Here is a 17,790-nt window from a genome sequence, read left to right on the forward strand (position 1 = left end):
GTTCTCTACTTTCGGCATGATTTCTGGCAGTACAATTTGTTTGCGGTTGTATGGAGTGACGTGGCAAGATGGCTGGAGAGAGATAGATAGATAAAGAGAGGTAGATAGCGAGAGAGAGAGAGAGACTGTCAGTTTGTGTGTGTGTGTGTGTGTGTGTGTGTGTGTGTGTGTGTGTGTGTGTGTGTGTGTGTGTGTGTGTGTGTGTGTGTGTGTGTGTGTGTGTGTGTGTGTGTGTGTGTGTGTGTGTGTGTGTGTGTGTGTGTGTGCAAATAGCCAAATATTGCTCAAAATCCTCCATTATTGGTAGCCGTCATATGTGGAGAAGCAGGTGTTGTTTGTATCCTTAAATCTGCTCTTATTTTGAGACCCGCGTTGGATTGTGACTTAGCATCATTGTATCTGTAACATTTATGTCCATATATACATATGAATTGCAGACATAAATAAAGTAGTTAAAATGCATGTGTGATTGAGTTACTGTATGTCTGTGCGCATATTAGTCAGTCTCCATGCTGCTGATTGCGGTGCCTTTTTGCCCATGATAACCCACAGAACATGGCAACATATGCCACTGGCCTTGTAAATCAGCCAGCGCTCTGAAACTCTGGCAATCATGTCATGAGCGTGTTGCTCCCGTTTCTGCTGTCGTTCACCTTCTCTCTTCCCCTCCATCTTTCCAACGCTCCATTCCAGCCTTCATTCCTTTTTCCTTTTCACACTGAGCCCAGTTCATTTCCTCCTCGCCCCCCACCCCCATCGCACCTGGTGCGGCCCCACCTGTTCCCTTTTGTGGTCTTTCTGTTTCTGCCAAGCCCAGGTTTATGTCTTTGTCTCACTCTGCTTCACTCTCTTTGTCTTTGTCATTCTTTCCCACCCACCCCCTTTCTTTTCCCCATTCTCTCTCTCTCTCTTTCTCTCTCTCTCTTTCTCTCTCTCTCTCTCTCTCTCTCTCTCTCTCTCTCTCTCTCTCTCTCTCTCTCTCTCTCTCTCTCCCTTTGTTCTTCCCAATGTCTTTGTCTCTAGGGTTTTTCAGACAGCAACAGAGAAGAACCATTGCCAAATCACTCACCTAGTGTCAAACCACATGGAAAATCAGTGTATTTGGTAGTATTTGGAGTACTTAAATTGTGCTTTCTAAAGTGACCTTACTGTTATTACAGGTAGGCCTACTGGTTACAGTCCCTGGAGCTATGTAGGTGCCTTGCTAAAGTAATCTGTAAAATCAAACATTTTTTTGTTTGCACGATCATTTTTGAATGGGTGGACAAATTTTGACCGAATCGTATAATATTACAAAGTCGGCCTACATGACCTGATTAACTTTTGGAGGACATCGCTTTCAGGATGTCAGAAAAGTTGGCCACAGAGGCAGCAGCGATGTTTTTGGGGTCGAGTTCCACCCATTTTCATTCCCGTGTAGTAGTTTTTGCATTCCTCTCTATTTTTCAATATCTGTGTTTAGATGTACAGTAAGAATAACCCTATGTTGCTCTGTATATTTCCTGTGCACTTTGTCTTTACTATTGATGTGACGTAATGTAACGTAAAGACGTTCATCATGTCCAATTGTTATAGCAAAGAGGGTAAAATAAAGACAGAGGATTCAAACTCCACCCACCCAATGCAAAAGAGTGTGCTCAAGTTTGGTCTCCTAAGGGGGCTCCTTCTTCTTCTCTTTTTGTGATGTTTGGTGGTGGCTTGCAAAAGATGTGCGCTACCGCCATCCACAGCGTTAAGGGGACTTCACTGATTCTCAACCGTAAGACTCCAAAGGTCTCCTAAAGTGCCGTTCTACCTGACATCACACGGATCCCGGAAAATTCAGAGCCTGAAGTATCGTTCTCTTATCTACCCTCTTTTTTCTCATACTCCAGAGCGTGACCTTCTGATGAAGATGGAAGCTATACCGTCTTCAACAAGTCAGGTAAAAGATAAAACTTTCATATGTCTGAAGTATAAGAAAAGCCAAAGTTTTAATATCTGTGCTTACTTTCCCCCTGGTCAGCCATGAGTGGGCAGAATGGGCTACCACTCCACCCATTCTGTTTTAGATAAGTTCAGAGGACATACCGCTACAGTAGGTAATTGAACACACACACAAACAAACACAAACAAACACAAACGTGTGTGCATGCACGCACACACAAACACACATGAAAACACATTATTTGTTGTTGCTTGTCTGTCCAGTTTTAAATTCTTATGTGTTAACTCCCTATGTCCAGTTTTTGATTCTTATCCTTATCCTTATCCCTGTTACTCCCCACAAAAAAACTTTATGGTTTTGACTAAAATATCTGGCATACATTTACAATACTCTAAAAAAGTGTCCTGATTGTTGGTTGCATATTTAATTGGAGCACTCAATCTTCAACCAAGCATAACTTCAACACCCCCCCTTCACACGCACACACACACACACACACACACACACACACACACACACACACACACACACACACACACACACACACACACACACACATACACACATGCATACACGCATGCACACACACACACACACACACACACACACACACACACACACACACACACACACACACACGCACACACACACACACACGCGCACGCACACGCACACACACACACACACACTCCCCAAGCCCTGTCTGTTTAAGAGGAGCCTATAAAACACTGGACTGGCTGATGGTGGAGAGATTTGTTTTGTTGTGTTTATTTATTATTTGTGTTTCTGAGTGGCCTTTTTAAAATACACTGAACAGACGGGACTTGGTGGCCTATTTTACCGGCCACACTTGGGAGTTAATGGTGTTCGCTCCAGTACCTTGGACACCGACCATAAACTGGTTGGGCACCAGCTGGCTGCCCAGCTACATAAAAACCCGGCGTCCAGAAGCTTTTTACAGTAAACCAGAGAGACAAATCATTGGAGGTGTGCATGGAGGAAAAAACAATATGAAAATAAAATCTGAAAATATAAAACAGGGTTGAGAAAATGTGGAATTTGGAAGAGACTGAACTTCGAGTCAAGTGTCACACACAAGGCCCTGCCATGACCTAACGGTAGGGCACTGAGATACTATGCTGGCGACTCGGGTTTGATTACGGCCGGGTTCATTTGCCAATCCTTCCCCGTCTCTCTCTCCCCACTCATTTCCTGTTTCTCCTCCACTGTCCTGTCAAAAAGTGAAGGCAAAAAAAGCCCTTTAATTTTTTTGAAGTGTCACACACAAAACTATGTCAGCAGCTTATACCTATTTACTGTACATTGTTGATTTTGTCTCTAAGGGTCATGTCCAACATCACTTTTAGGTTGAATTATGCTAAACAAAAAAGAAATACCATGAATGTGTACATTTTTGACACAATGTGGGTTTATAATGGTCACACGTGTGTGCATAAATCAAGGAATTCATGCATTGATAATTAGACATATTGATTGATTGATTGATTGGTTTATTGACAACACATCAATTTTTTCCTCACAGGAACACTGTTCTTCTTGTGGTCAAAAAAATAACAATTCTATATGTATATGTATTCTATATAGGCCTATTCTGAAGAATATACATTGTTAATACCTAAAAATCTTTCTTTGTCCTGAAGCTGTTTCTTTGTCTTTGTCAGACTACAAGCTATGCTTTTACATGAATCATATTTCCAACGAGGCATAATGTCACATTTCTGTAGTCTTTGTATTTCAGTCTATATTATCAGAGGCTATACTACATGGGGAAATGCTGTATAATTCTCCCGAAATGGGATCATGTATATCTGAGCTGTGTTTAGTAGATCTTATAGTAATAATAGGAGTAGCCACAACCCCCACCTCTGAAACTACACACATGCACGTGCACACACACGTATTTAATCAAAAATGTTCTATATAGGCTACAGAAAAAAACAATGGGAAGTAGGCCTATCATTACTGGTAAAATCAATCATACTTAGAGAAAAAAGGGGGGAAATATGGAATAGACCTTGTTATAGCTACTGCTGGACACTGCTGGGACACGTGAGATGTTGCTTTGGTTCCTGGAGTGACATTAATATCAACTTAGGCCCGTTGACGCTTCAGACCATAGAGGTAGAAAATAACACTAGAGAGGACACAGCAATTTGCGACAGCACTGGGAAATGGCAGCTGGAGCTTCCCAACTTCCGTAGGTAGTGTAGGTATCTTCAGGCAATGCAAGTCAATGGAGAACACGCCCACCCCTGTCGAGAAATTGACTAAAACTGCATAAATATTAAGTAACACTTTAATCAAAGACCAGATTTGAAATGTCAGGCTAAATATCTACTTAAATCATATGAGTCGATAAAATACATTTAAAAATCAAATAATATCTTTTATGAACATAGTTAGCAACACACTTCAACTATTGTCCTTGTATGGTGTGTTGATGGACATTTTCACATGATTAAGCCATTTTTGACAGAGGTGAGCCTCGTTCTCCATTAATTTCCATTTCTCTGATCTACCTACAGATAATGGCCGCTATAGATTGCCGTAAAAAGGGGGGCGGGGTCCTCTCTAGTGTTATTTTCTACCTCTATGCTTCAGACAATGTTTAGATTTCCCGGGTTCAAGAGAAAAACACGTGGACGATACGTCACATGAAATCAGCACCTTGGACAGTGGCTTCTGCCAATGCGGAGCTGAACGCTTGAGCTTTTTTTCTCCCCCTTGCCATACCAAGGAAGGGAACTGTATTATAGGGAAATGGGAAGGACCAACGACACAATAAGCAAAATGATGTGTTTCTATTACATTTAGCGCGCGAACCTGTTAGAAGAACCTGCAATTCTGTGTTCCTCAGAAAACCATCTTGGTTGTGGAGCTGTGTTGTCAGAAGCAAGTAGGGTATCGTTGCACCTATTATGTATTTTATGTCTTAATTTTGTTAAGATGGTCTAATTAGATGTTGATCGATAACAAACACTGTGTCTCTCTCGGCGATGTGATATTTTGGTTAGATGTGATATTTAAGGGCTACACCGTCTTCCTGCTCTGTGGTGTACAGAAATCGTTGCAGGAAGAAGGGTAGAAGCACCGAGTGGACATTCAATGGAAAATGGATGAATGCATTTCGACTGAATTTCGGTGCCGCGTCCGGTCTGGTTTAAAATGCGAACACGCTGGGTTTTGAAGTGGATCTCGGATGCGTTCGGCGGGGGAATTGTGTGGAACGTTTTCTCATTTTATCAACCTGAGAAAAAACTGTAAACGAGGAGAGAGGAAAGGAAAACATACACCATGATGCGATGGCTGGGATGGCATTGAGGGACAGACAAAAGGAAGATGCTTTGAAACTCCTTTGACTACACGCTGTATTTTTTATATGGACTGGCTGAATTGTAACAACATGTTTTGGTGGATGCTCTGACGGCTTCAAGGCATATGTTTTTTTATATCGCCTCATTCTAGCTTCACTAACCTACGTTCTCCCGCGCCCCTTCTTCGCTGTCCTCTCCTCTGTCGACAGAATACCGAATTTTCGTTGCAAAGATACGCCAGGTCGCCTTCAGTAGCAAACAGCTTTACGCTGGTGCCATAAAAAGCAAGTGTGTGCATTCACAATGGGACGAGGCTGTCTGTTTGTTTCCGGATTGACGTTTGATTGTGCCATTCCCTCAAATCAAAAACTGTCGTGATTTATTTTGTACTGGCATCTGTTCTTTTCCAAATAGCCTGTTAAGTGTCTGTTAATGACAAAAAAACTTCCGCATTGGCTGTAGCCAACACATGCTATCCTTACAAAGGAAGTAACAACTGTCAAACGTGCCTCTTCTGCTATTTCCATTAACAAATGTTAATTGATATTCGCCGACACTTGCACCGTGGAGGCCATGCTTAAAACCAACTCTGATGTTTATATTTGATAGCTCGGCCTCTGAACGAAAACTAAATATAGGCTACATTTCTGGGGAACAACAATCCATAGGTGGCTTTCCGAGACGTGCAGCAGAAATGTTGCACGTATTGAGCCTTTGTTGTTGACAGTATTTTTCTCCCAATTCAGTTTTAATATTCGCAATCGCCTATGTAAACCCACAATGTTCAAGTATCGGATTCGCATGTTTTTTAATGAACTGAAAGTGCTAGTTTTGATGCGATCTGGCTCCCGGCGGGCCGATTCGGAAGCTGACCCAGACAGACGTTCAGGAGGCATGAGGGGACTCGGGGTTGGAGGCTGCGGGTGGCCTCCGTTCGACTGCACATCCCGGAATGACGAGGAGGAGTACTACGGCACGGATACCCGGCCGCGGAGCCTGGCGTTCGAGGAGAAGGACACGAAGCTTCAAGCGGGGCTGGACGCGGTGTCTCTCACCAGCACCATGGACAGCGGCATGCGCTCACCGCAGTGCCGAATCTGTTTCCAAGGTCCCGAGCAGGTAAGCCACACCAGCCATGCCACACCTGGATACTAATTCACTCTGCACCCTCAAACAACACTTCTAGTGTCTCTGGGGATACAAGATAGGTCGTTGTTTGCTTAGGCTGTTTATTGGGATTTCAGGCAATGCTTATAGCTATTGGACACATAAATACCAATGTAGCCTATTCAATTGAATTTAACTCCACACAAGCAATTGGCTATGGTGATATGACACCTTAAATACACAGTGCGTCCAGTTGAATTGAATACAAGCAATGATCTGACAGGGGTGGTTCTGTCTGGCCTTCCTTATCATAACATAAACACAAGGTCCCCTCATATCTTTCATGTGCAAGTCCGATGCAGTTACACCTCTCAGCTCCTCTAAGACACCCTGACAGACTCACAAACAGCTCCAGGCCCGGCCATGCTGTGTTTGTCAACAATGATTAAAGTCAGAGCTGGCCGTGAGGAAACTGATCTGACATATGTCTTGGAGAGTGGGGCAGCGGCAGCATGCTGAGGCGAGGCTGTGCACGGCACGGCAAGCAGGGCCGATGATCAGCTGAGATGAGAATCCAAGGGTGTCGGTGACGCCAGGAGTTCCACAGGGCCAAGTTAATGAGGAGTCAGGTAGCTTAGCTGGCCTCTTTTGCAGGCAGGCAGAGTTTGATAACATGGGCCTATCCATTACACCTGTCCCGCTCGCTCCACTCTGTTCCCTTTGCCAGCTGGACCTCTTAGCAACCTCCAGAAAAGCCTCCTCCTATCTATCTATCCCCCATCAGATGAGTCATCAGATCACAGACAAGGCTGTAGAGGGTATTATGCAGATTATTTAAATATGAAGCGGTAGTAGTTGGAAAGTATAGCTGGGCAGAGTCATGGAGGTCACAGTGATATAATGGTGGTGGTGGTGGTGGGGGGGGGGGGGGTTGTGCTTCTTCTTACGTAGCCTATCTAAAGCTCCTTCACTTAAGAGGTGGTGTTACCTAATTTGTCAAAATGATTAATGCCCGTACAGACATGGTAGACTTCATTTCATTCATGTAAATGTATGGTAATGTGCCTCGTATTAACCCCAATCCGATATTCGGAATGGAGGTTTTATTATTATTGTATAGCGTTTCCTTTTTTGAGGGAGTTGAAAGTGTGGACTGTAAAATCTATGATGGTGATTGTTTCTGGCATAGTAGGCAGCAGTAGTTATGGCAGCTTTTCATGTTAGATGACGAGTATCTGTGTAGTGGAAACAGGGGTGGAGAAGTTACAATAGTTTACTATTCCTGTTTTCTCTCTTTTCTTTCATTCTCTCTCTCTCTCTCTCTCTCTCTCTCTCTCTCTCTCTCTCTCTCTCTCTCTCTCTCTCTGTGATGCACACTATCCTTCAATAGTTCCACCCGATATGAACTCAATAGGAATCGTTTTGCTGAGCCACAACACAACAAGCCAGAACAGGACTATTGTCAGCAAGAGTGCTCCTTAAAAGTTCCTCTCTGAAACGTAATGCGAACAAAATAAAAGACTTTTAATTTGAGTGCCTTGCAAACATGAGAGGAAAAGAGGGGAGCCTGCCTGTTCACTTCGATCGCGCCTAACCTTTCAAGGCAACCAATCATTCCACCAATAATTGCTTTCAGGGACAACCAATGTCTTTTTGTGCACTAGACTAGTTAATAGAACCGTAGCTTGTGGCCTCTCTCTCTCTCTCTCTCTCTCTCTCTCTCTCTCTCTCTCTCTCTCTCTCTCTCTCTCTCTCTCTCTCTCTCTCTCTCTCTCTCTCTCTCTCTTGTGTCTGAAAGCTGGTGATCCTGAGAAAGGAAAATGGCTCGTTGCTGGGGGCTTCTGCGTCTTTTGACCCCATTCAAAGACCCATTGTTAGACCTTGTTCCCCCACTGTAATTCCTGGACTGCTAAAAGCCTGCCAAGGACATTATTATGGCTATCAGTGAGACGTGCCACACAAACACTCATAGGCCCGGAGAATGAATGAATGTGCATATCTTGTGTGTGTGTGCAGAGTAATCTTTCCCCTGCACCTTCCTCTCTTTACCATTGTGGTTGTTGTGAATTAAAACGTGTTTGCGGTGGGGTGAGGTGTGATGGTGTTAGCGTTGATGTTGGCGGGGGTGAGGGAGGAGGCTAAGGACCGTCAGCACTTTTGGTCGAAGTAAGCTGCTTTAGGACCAAACGGCAAATAGAAATGTGACACACTGTCCTTTCAGTGTTCCCACCGCCAAAGCATCTCCCTCTCCCTCTCCCTCTCCCTTCACCCACACCCCTCCCAACGTGCAAGAACACGTTCTGACTGGGCTTAGACAAGCCCTCGGCTGACAGCTCCTTGTTCTAATAGTCTGAATTCTGCTTTGTCCCTAATTGGATGGATGTTGAATCATATTATTCATTCATCCTCCTCGCCATAGCTACAGTACAGTAGGCTACAGAGCCAAGGACAGCGGTTCCCAAGGCATGATTTCTTCTGCTTCACAGCCAGTAGCCTACCGTACACTATCCATGACACCGAATCTGTTACCATGATGGTTTTTTTGCCATCTACACTCATGTGGTGTGGTGCAGTGCAAACACATGTAGTGCCAAATGGAAATGCAACAAAGCCGACACATAAAATGTGTGCCAAAGAATGGATTGTAGTTCAACAGCTGTAACATTTGTTTCTTGTTTTGCATTCCACATGGATGTCAGGTGATGTTGGTTCGAGAGCCCTCATAAAGGGTTTGACCACCATTTCAGGTGGGAGGGGTGAACTGTTTGATTTCAAAACAGTTGGATCTGATTTTACCCATTCGCTGATATTGATAACTTTTATATACAGCTTTGCAAAACTATAAGATGTATACAGCCACTAATTTCTAAATGCACGAAAGGAAAGGCGGTGCTCGCCTAGGGCACCGAATGAACTAGAACCGGCCCTGGGTGGGGACATCAACAATGAAGTCTTGACCAACAAGACCAGGCCCAGACGTGTCATAGGGATTCACCTTTTTCACTGTGATATCATCAAAGTTCCGTTTGTTGAAACGAAGCAGAAAAATCTGCTTTTTGTTTCCATAGATAACAGTAGGGTGTAAGTTTATGTCTATGCCACCGCATGCTACTTTTCCTTATTCAAATGCATGGAATGGAAGGTGTCTGACGTCACAGGAGAAAAGCTAATCAGGAACAATGGGAAATAATAATTGGGTGGAAAGTTACCGAGGGCTGTGGACAGGCTAGAAGGGAGGAGATATGGAGAGTAGTGGTAGAGTCAAGATAGAGTAGAGGTGCAGAGCCTCTGCCATAACCTTATGGATCTCAACATTATAATGACCAAGTCTTGATCTGTGACTTAAGGCTCTTTGCAATGTCATATCAATGTTGTTATGATGCAGTTGAGTCTTTGAAGCAAAGTGTGAAAAGGGCCGCTGATTGGTTCTGCACAAAAAGGCAGAGCACAGCACATCCACCTCCTTCCCTTCCTCCCTCCACTGGGTTCTGTGACCTGTGCCTCTCCCAGATGCCCACTTGTGTGTAAACCCATTCAGAAAAACCGGGACAGGAAATTGCATCTGTGAAAGTTCATTCGGGTGGGTGGGTGGGTGGCTGGCTGGCTGGGCGGAAAGACAGAAAGACCAATAGACAAGACAGACGGATGGGCAGATGAGTGGAAGAGTGTTATTGTTCCCCTCCATTGCCTCGATTGGAAATCCAGTTGACTTTTTAAGCAGCCTGACTCCTGACCTTTCCCTCTCATCGTCGGCGGAGGTGGACCGGACCCTCTTGTGCCCTCTTGTGCTGTCCTGCATTTGCAGTGTTAAATTCAACACTTGACGAGTAGGACCAGCACTACGAATGTTATATTCAACTGTCTAAATGTTGAGTTAGCACTGTAACATTTACTGTGTATGACTTTTGCGGGGTTAAGTGACATGGACTGGGAGAGAGAGCATTTGACGCGGCCGCTAGCTATAGCTACAATGAGCAGTGGAGAGGTCCTCCACTCAATCACCAATGACACTCGGAATGGAGCGTCGCACCCGCCTCCATTAGAAAGGAAATACAGCGGAGGGAACCTCATCAGACGTAACCCCTTGAACATTTTAATTAGCTCTCGTGGAGCCCTTTGAAAGTTGGCACGCAAGCCCTGGCCATTGAGCTCCAGATGACAGTGTAAATCATGTGGAGAGGCCTCAGATGGGGGCCCAGAACACACTTACACTTACACACACACACACACACACACGCGCGCACCCGGAACACACTTACACACACACACACACACACACACACACACACACACACACACACACACACACACACACACACACACACACACACACACACACACACACACACACTAACCAACACAATCACATTGACATACACACATTCGAGGAGGTACAGCACACACACACATATGCAACAACACACACACAGACCCCCCCACACATACACAGGTTCATGTATATGCCAATATATGCACGTTCACGCTCACACACACATGCACACAGACACACACACACACACACACACACACACACACACACACACACACACACACACACACACACACACACACACACACACACTCTAACCAAGACCATCACATAGACATACACACACTCGAGGAGATATAGCACATACAGTACAGACACACACACGCGCACACATAGAACAACACACACACAGACACACAGAGCCACATACACACACAGATACACAGGTTCATGTATATGCCAATATATGCACACACACACACACACACACACACACACACACACACACACACATACACACACACACACACAGTTTAGTACTTTTATTTGGATCTCACCAAGAAGGCAGCATTACAAATCCAAATAGTGATGGAAGCAAATTTCATAGCAATCAGTAGGGACTGATTAGAGTCATAGAGTCTTATGCAGTACATTACAGGTCAGAATGGCCTGGTTAATTTAAGTTGTTTAGGGGTAGACATGGCACCTCCTTCGCTATATTGCTAAACTACCAATTATTGCAGAAATTGAGCAGTATTTAGCAGTCTTTTTTGAATTGTCCTTATTACTGTAAGTCCACAGAGCTGCAATCCACGCAATGCAAGCCTATGTACATGTCCTAGGCTGCCAAACACAAGAACGATAAGCTTACAGTTGAAACCTTGATTTGTGACCACATCCATACACACGCACGCACGCACGCGCACACACACACACGCACACGCACACACACGGAAAGGCAGTCTGGATGAATTGCTGACAAAGACAACCACTGTCGGTTCGTAGGGGAAGAAAGAGTCACAGGAGTCACTAGGTGTGTGCAGCACTTTTGCCAGGGCCCGTATACCCTTGCTTCCACTCAGATTTAGGTCAAATGTTGTTTGCCCTCCGGATTGGGAAATGCAGGGCTTTGAGGAAAAAATAGATGGCAGCACTGTAAATAAACTTTGGGACAAATGTGGCAACAAATAGCTACTCGACTGTGAGAGAGAGTAGAGGCGGGGGGAGATAGAGAGAGAGAGAGAGAGAGAGAGAAAGAAAAATAGAGAGAAAGGGAGAGAGAGAGAGAGAGAGAAAGAAAAATAGAGAGAAAGGGAGAGAGAGATTGGGAGAGAGAAAGAAAGAGAGAGAGAAAAGGAGAGAGAAAGAGGGAGAAAAAGAGAGAGGGGGAGAATAGAGAGACAGAGAGAGAGAGAGAGAGACAGAGAAAGAGAGAGGGGGGAGGGGGAATGGGAGGGAGAGGGAGAGGGGAGAGAGATTATGAGAGGGACATGGAGAAAGAGGGGAAGACAGAGAGACAGAGAAAAAAGAAGAGGATGGAGGAACCCTGCTGATTTTCAACTAGCCTCTTTTTTGCTCTAGCGGCCTCCACTTCATTATACTGTACAAACTGACCTTTTCCTCCGAGCCCATTCTCCTGCTCTGGGGTTAACGATGGCTGCTGATCATTTCATCAAAAGGACAGCGTGTTGTCAAAGTGATAAACAACATGCAGCACACACAAACACCACCACCACCACCACCCTTACCACAACAACACCATGATGCTGTTGCGAAATGATGAAAACACATACTTTACATGTATGGCCCAGCTCTGGCTTGACATTAAGCGGAGATGAAAATAAACCCAGGCACTGAGCCCTAATTATACCCCTGAAAATGTCCGAGTCAGAGTTAGCATGCACTATTACAGTCTCCTTAACTGTGGTTGAGGTGGTAGAGAAAGATAGAAGGAGAGAAAGATAGAAAGTGAAAGTTAGGGAGAGGAGTGGAACAAGAGGAGAGGGGAAAGAACAGAGCAGTGGAAGAAGGGAGGGATGGATGGATGGATGGAAAGGAAGGGAGATGAGAAACAAGAGAAATCCACGTGGCTCTGCTGATGGTGGATGTAGTTCAAGCTTCCTGATGCGTGAGTCCTTTGGACCCGGGGCTCGGGCTGACATTCTCCACTGGTGGCCATGGAAACTCAAGTCGTTTATTTGTTTTGTTTACACTTTACTGTACTGTCCCTGCTACGTCAGCCAGGTTCAGATGAGCACTGCATTAGACAATAAAAGGTAGCATTATAATGTATTTACAACGCACCAAAGGGCTTGGATTAGTGTTATGTACTGTATGTACTAGCACATGTTATTTACATAGAGATGCACAGAAAAGGAACTGTGAAATGGGAAAATGTCATGGATGTGCGGGCTTTAACCTGTCTTAAAAAAGAAAATGTCACCATGTATTTTTGCATTTGGTTGCACGTGAGCCCTCCCTCTGTGAAGACAAGAAAGCCCCACCATATTCAACTCTTAAACCGCTATTGGGCACAAAAGACAAGAGGATTGTAAAAAATGCTGTTGGGGTTCCTAGCCAAGCATAAACCCACCACTTTCTATTTTGAAAAACCACATTGCCGCAGATACAGTTTGGAGATCTATGACTCCTCTAAAGGCCCTTTAGTGGCCAGGAACCTTACAATCAGTAGCCGTTTTGCCAGATACTTGAGTTTAACTAATAGCTGTTATAACGAGAGTGCTGTTTTATAATGCGCACCAGTCCATTATAGTTATCAGTAGGTGGACTTGGCTGGGAATTATAGGAGGTCATGGGCAAGGCTGGACTGGTAATCTGGCATACAGGGCATTTTCCCTTTGGGCCGACAGTCCTCAGGGGCTGACACTGTTGTTGTTGTGGTTGTTTTCCTGGGGATTTGCCCACAAATTAGACGGGGAGGCCCATTGGTCCATTGTATTGAATATAGACAATGGATTCAGCCAGTCAAGATTTAGTATGAGAGTGGCCTGTGTGTGTTCGGGGCCGGTTTATGCCAAAAAATGCCCGGGCCACTTTTCGGTCCCAGTCCAGCCCTGGCCAGGGGATTAGACGAGCTGAGCAGTCAGTGGGTCTCTTGGCTAATGTCAATGGGCAACTACGCTATAGCCTCACCGCCTACTCGAGGTGTAGCAGAAACACTACTCCTACTGCTTATTGTTCCCCGAGGAGGTAAACAGCGCAGTAGCAGCAATCCCTCTATTTTTACACACCGTAGATATTGAATGTCGTTTATAGTATACAGGGATGGGTTTTTTTCTGAACTTCGAGGTGAGTAATGTTGTCCTCTCCTCTCGCGCTGGCGTTCCCTCAGACTGTTAGGAGAAGGAGGACATGACTGCTCACCTGGTGTGTGTGTGTGTGCGTGTGTGCGTGCGTGTGTGCGTGCATGCGTGCATGCGTGCGTGTTTGTGTGTGTGCACAGGGCCGGTACTTGGAACAAGGCAGTTGACTAGGGCAGCGGTTCCCAACCTTTTTCTTAAGGGACCCATGTTTTTACTATTGTAAGCTTTGGTGACCCAACCACGCGAGCGCCCGCACGAGACGGAGTCACAAGATGCCCTCCGTTTCCTGCGAAAACTTATTTTAGTTATTTTATTCCTCAATTCGTCTTCGGTCAAATATAGAATAAATGTTTAATGTAGCACTTAGAATTTGTTGCGTCTATGTATTTATTTCTTAAATGCTTTGTCTTATTCAACATGGGCTATATATATTTAAAACGAAACCCCTTAAAATCAAGAGGGCTCCGCGACCCCCTGTGGATCTTTGGCGACCCATAAGGGGGGTCCCGACCCATAGGTTGGGAACCACTGGACTAGGGCACCAAATGTCTTGGGGCACCATTAGCACCCAAAAGCCCCACAAAACTAGAATATCTAGCAAAATAAACATGAAACTTTGGCAATGATTGTTCACGGGCACCCAGTATGTACATGTAGGTACTAGATAAGCTGTACTCAATCAGATGTACAACGCTACAATATCTTTACAGATGGCAATTTCTTTTTTTATATTTTTGGGGGCTTTTTATGCCAACCACAGTGAAGAGTGACAGGAAATTAGCGGGGAAAGAGAGATGGGGAGGGCTCAGCAAAATGACCTCAGGCTGGAATCGAACCTGGGTCTCTTGTGTAGCAGTGGAGTGCCCAGCCGATTGAGCCACAGCTGGGCCCAGATTGTAATTTCTATTCTAAATGCACAGAATGTAAGGGGTTGCTTGCCTAGGGCACCAAATTGACTAGCTCCAGCCCTGTGTGTGTGCATTAAATATGAAGGTTCTCTCTATGGTGTCCCCGGATGGTGCCACGGAGCATTAGTTCATTATATATGCTAATTTGAATACATAAACAGCATAATTAGGGTTATAGCAAAAAAAACCAACCTGTTTGTAATTGCTTTAAACGCTGACAGCCCATCACGGTAATGGGGTTTTAACTTGTTTATAGACCAATATATACAGTAGTTTAAGAAACCGATTTGTAATGAGGGCCAATACGCTTGTAAATGCCATCTTAATGGTAAATGTCACTACTACGGTAAATCCCTTTTGCTATAAAGCCCCGTTCCATAAATAGACGAGGAGAGCTCCCATCCAGACTGCAGTCGAGGCGAGAGAGGGGCTGAATCTGTATTCATTCCGTGACAGAATCTGATCATGGTGTCCTGATTGGAGCTGCTCATTGTCTTGTCTGAGACGCTGTAAAATAGGTCTGAAAACAGACAATAATCATGACCTTTTCTGTCAGCGCTCCGATCTATGCTGTGCTTCTCTCTCGCGCACGTCTTTGTGAGCAGAGCACTGTTTGCGCGTGAGTGAATCAAGTGTCTCTGTGTGATTTTTGTCAACTACAGTATGTGTTTGTCTGTGTTTGGTGGCTCCTTGCTCATATGTGCCTTTGTGCATGTCCAGGACAAAACATACTGTGTGTGTGTGTGTGTGTGTGTGTGTGTGTGTGTGTGTGTGTGTGTGTGTGTGTGTGTGTGTGTGTGTGTGTGTGTGTGTGTGTGTGTGTGTGTGTGTGTGTGTGTGTGTGTGTACCTGTGTTTATATGTTTATGTGTGTGTGATTTATCTGTCTGGCTTCCGGTCTGACTGTCTGAGTCCACATGTCTGGCCAGACAGCAGGTGTGTGTGTGTGCACTATATGAGCATCACATTTACCTGTCTGTCTGTGTATTTCCATGGGCACAGCAGGGTGTGTGTGCATACACATGAGAGCCCACACACACACACACACGCGCACACACTCACACACACACACACACACACACACACACACACACACACGCGCACACACTCACACAATGTATGTGTGTTTGCATGGGCACAACAGGACACACACACGCACACGCACACGCACACGCACACACACGCGCACACACATGCATGCATGACAGGTGTGTTTGAGTGTAACTATGTGGCACGTTGTGATAAATTCAGAACAATGTCCACCAAGAAGGAAGGCACCGAAATCATAAACAGGAGAGAAGGAGATAACGGCAGATGGAAGCGGGCGGTGGGGGAGGGGAGGGGAGGCAGACAAAGAGAACGGGAGAAAGAGAAAGGTAGACAGAGAAAGAGGGAGGGAAGGGGGTGAGAGAGAGAGAGAGACAGAGATAGAGAGAGAGAGAGAGAGAGAGAGAGAGAGAGAGAGAGAGAGAGAGAGAGAGAGAGAGAGAGAGACAGCAAGGTGGGTGTGAGACAAAGTGAGGCAGGAGAGAAAGAGGGAGGGACAGAGAGAGAAAGAAGGTAGGAAGGAGACAAAGGAGAGAGACAGAGGAAGAAAGGCACTGAGAGAGAGAGAGAGAGAGAGAGAGAGAGAGAGAGAGAGAGAGAGAGAGAGAGAGAGAGAGAGAGAGAGAGAGAAAGAGAAAGAGAGATAGAGAGAGAGAGACAGAGAGAGAGAAAGAAAGAGAGAGAGAGAGAGAGAGAGGTGAAAAGGAATGGGAGGTAGTGGGGGATGGGAAAGATGGAGGAAGAGGGGGAGTGAGTAAGAGGAAGAGTAGGGTTTGGGGGCGGGATGGGGACTAGGTGAGCAATGTGGTAGCACACTATAATTTCACCCTGACCTACTCAGACATTCTGAGTCTATATGATTCAACCCTATTTAAAGGAATTTGTGTAAATGTGTGTGAATATTTCTTTTTTTAATCATTTCTTACACGTACATGCTTCTGCTGCGTGCCAAGAGCGTAATCCATCACAGCCCCGACATTAACGGCTGTCTGCCTGTCACATGCTATGGGCCATTCACTTCATACTATGGAGAGACACGGCCATGGAGTAGCCTTGCCCATCTAAAATATTTCTATATAAATGTCTATGGTCTTAAAGCCTTACTCTCCCCCTAGGGGTGGACGATATGGGAAAAATGTCATATCACAATTTTTTTATATAAAATATCGATTCCGATTTTTATTTTATTTTTTTATCACAATCTTCCATTGAAAAAATGAAAACAACAAAAAAGCAAAAACAGGCCTTTTTTGTACTTGCAATTTGTAATTATCAATTAATCAAATGTGAACACACTGATGACACTCATGAAGTGCACAATAATGTAAAGAATAAAAGTGAAGACAACAATAAGATACTGATAGTAAACATTCTCACTGCATGATGATCTATACGATTTCTCCACTTTGGCAGATTCGAGGCGATCTTGAAGCCCTACTCGATTTCATGATTCACGATTTAATATCGTCATATCGCCCACCCCTACTCTCCCCAGTTGACTGCTCAGTCAACCCCATTAAGTCCTTTTATATAGTTTCGCGCACTCACAGAATTTCCGGTCAGCTAGTTGCCATTGTCTATGGACTACACTGCACAACCGGACATCCAAGAGCTCCAATGCTAGCATGGCAGCACCCATGTTACTGGTGTATAATAAGGTGGGAAAAGACTCAGATATTCTTCAGCTTTATGAAATGAAGGCTGGAATGTAGGCTACTGCTTGGTACACATTTAATCCACATTTTATGTTATTTGTGATATTGTATACCTCCAGCCATTGGTGGTCCTACAATGACTAGCGCCCAGGGCGATGCCCCCTCTAGCATCCCACCCCAGCTACAGCCCCGCCCCAAGCAAAATAAAGATCGCAAAAT

At 44.9% G+C, this 17,790-nt stretch overlaps 1 protein-coding gene across 1 annotated transcript in view; it reads left to right on the plus strand.

The window, feature by feature from the left end:
* The first annotated feature begins 6,042 nt into the window (after nt 1–6,042).
* LOC134463353 (E3 ubiquitin-protein ligase MARCHF9-like) overlaps nt 6,043–17,790 on the plus strand; it is a 38,195-nt gene continuing 26,447 nt past the window's right edge. Inside the window, exon 1 of the mRNA XM_063216567.1 lies at nt 6,043–6,381. Within this exon, the coding sequence (XP_063072637.1) occupies nt 6,043–6,381 (339 nt within the window). The remainder of the gene's footprint in view (nt 6,382–17,790) is intronic.

The sequence above is a fragment of the Engraulis encrasicolus genome, chromosome 14, assembly GCF_034702125.1.
Source record: "Engraulis encrasicolus isolate BLACKSEA-1 chromosome 14, IST_EnEncr_1.0, whole genome shotgun sequence".
NCBI classification, from domain to species: Eukaryota; Metazoa; Chordata; class Actinopteri; order Clupeiformes; family Engraulidae; genus Engraulis; species Engraulis encrasicolus.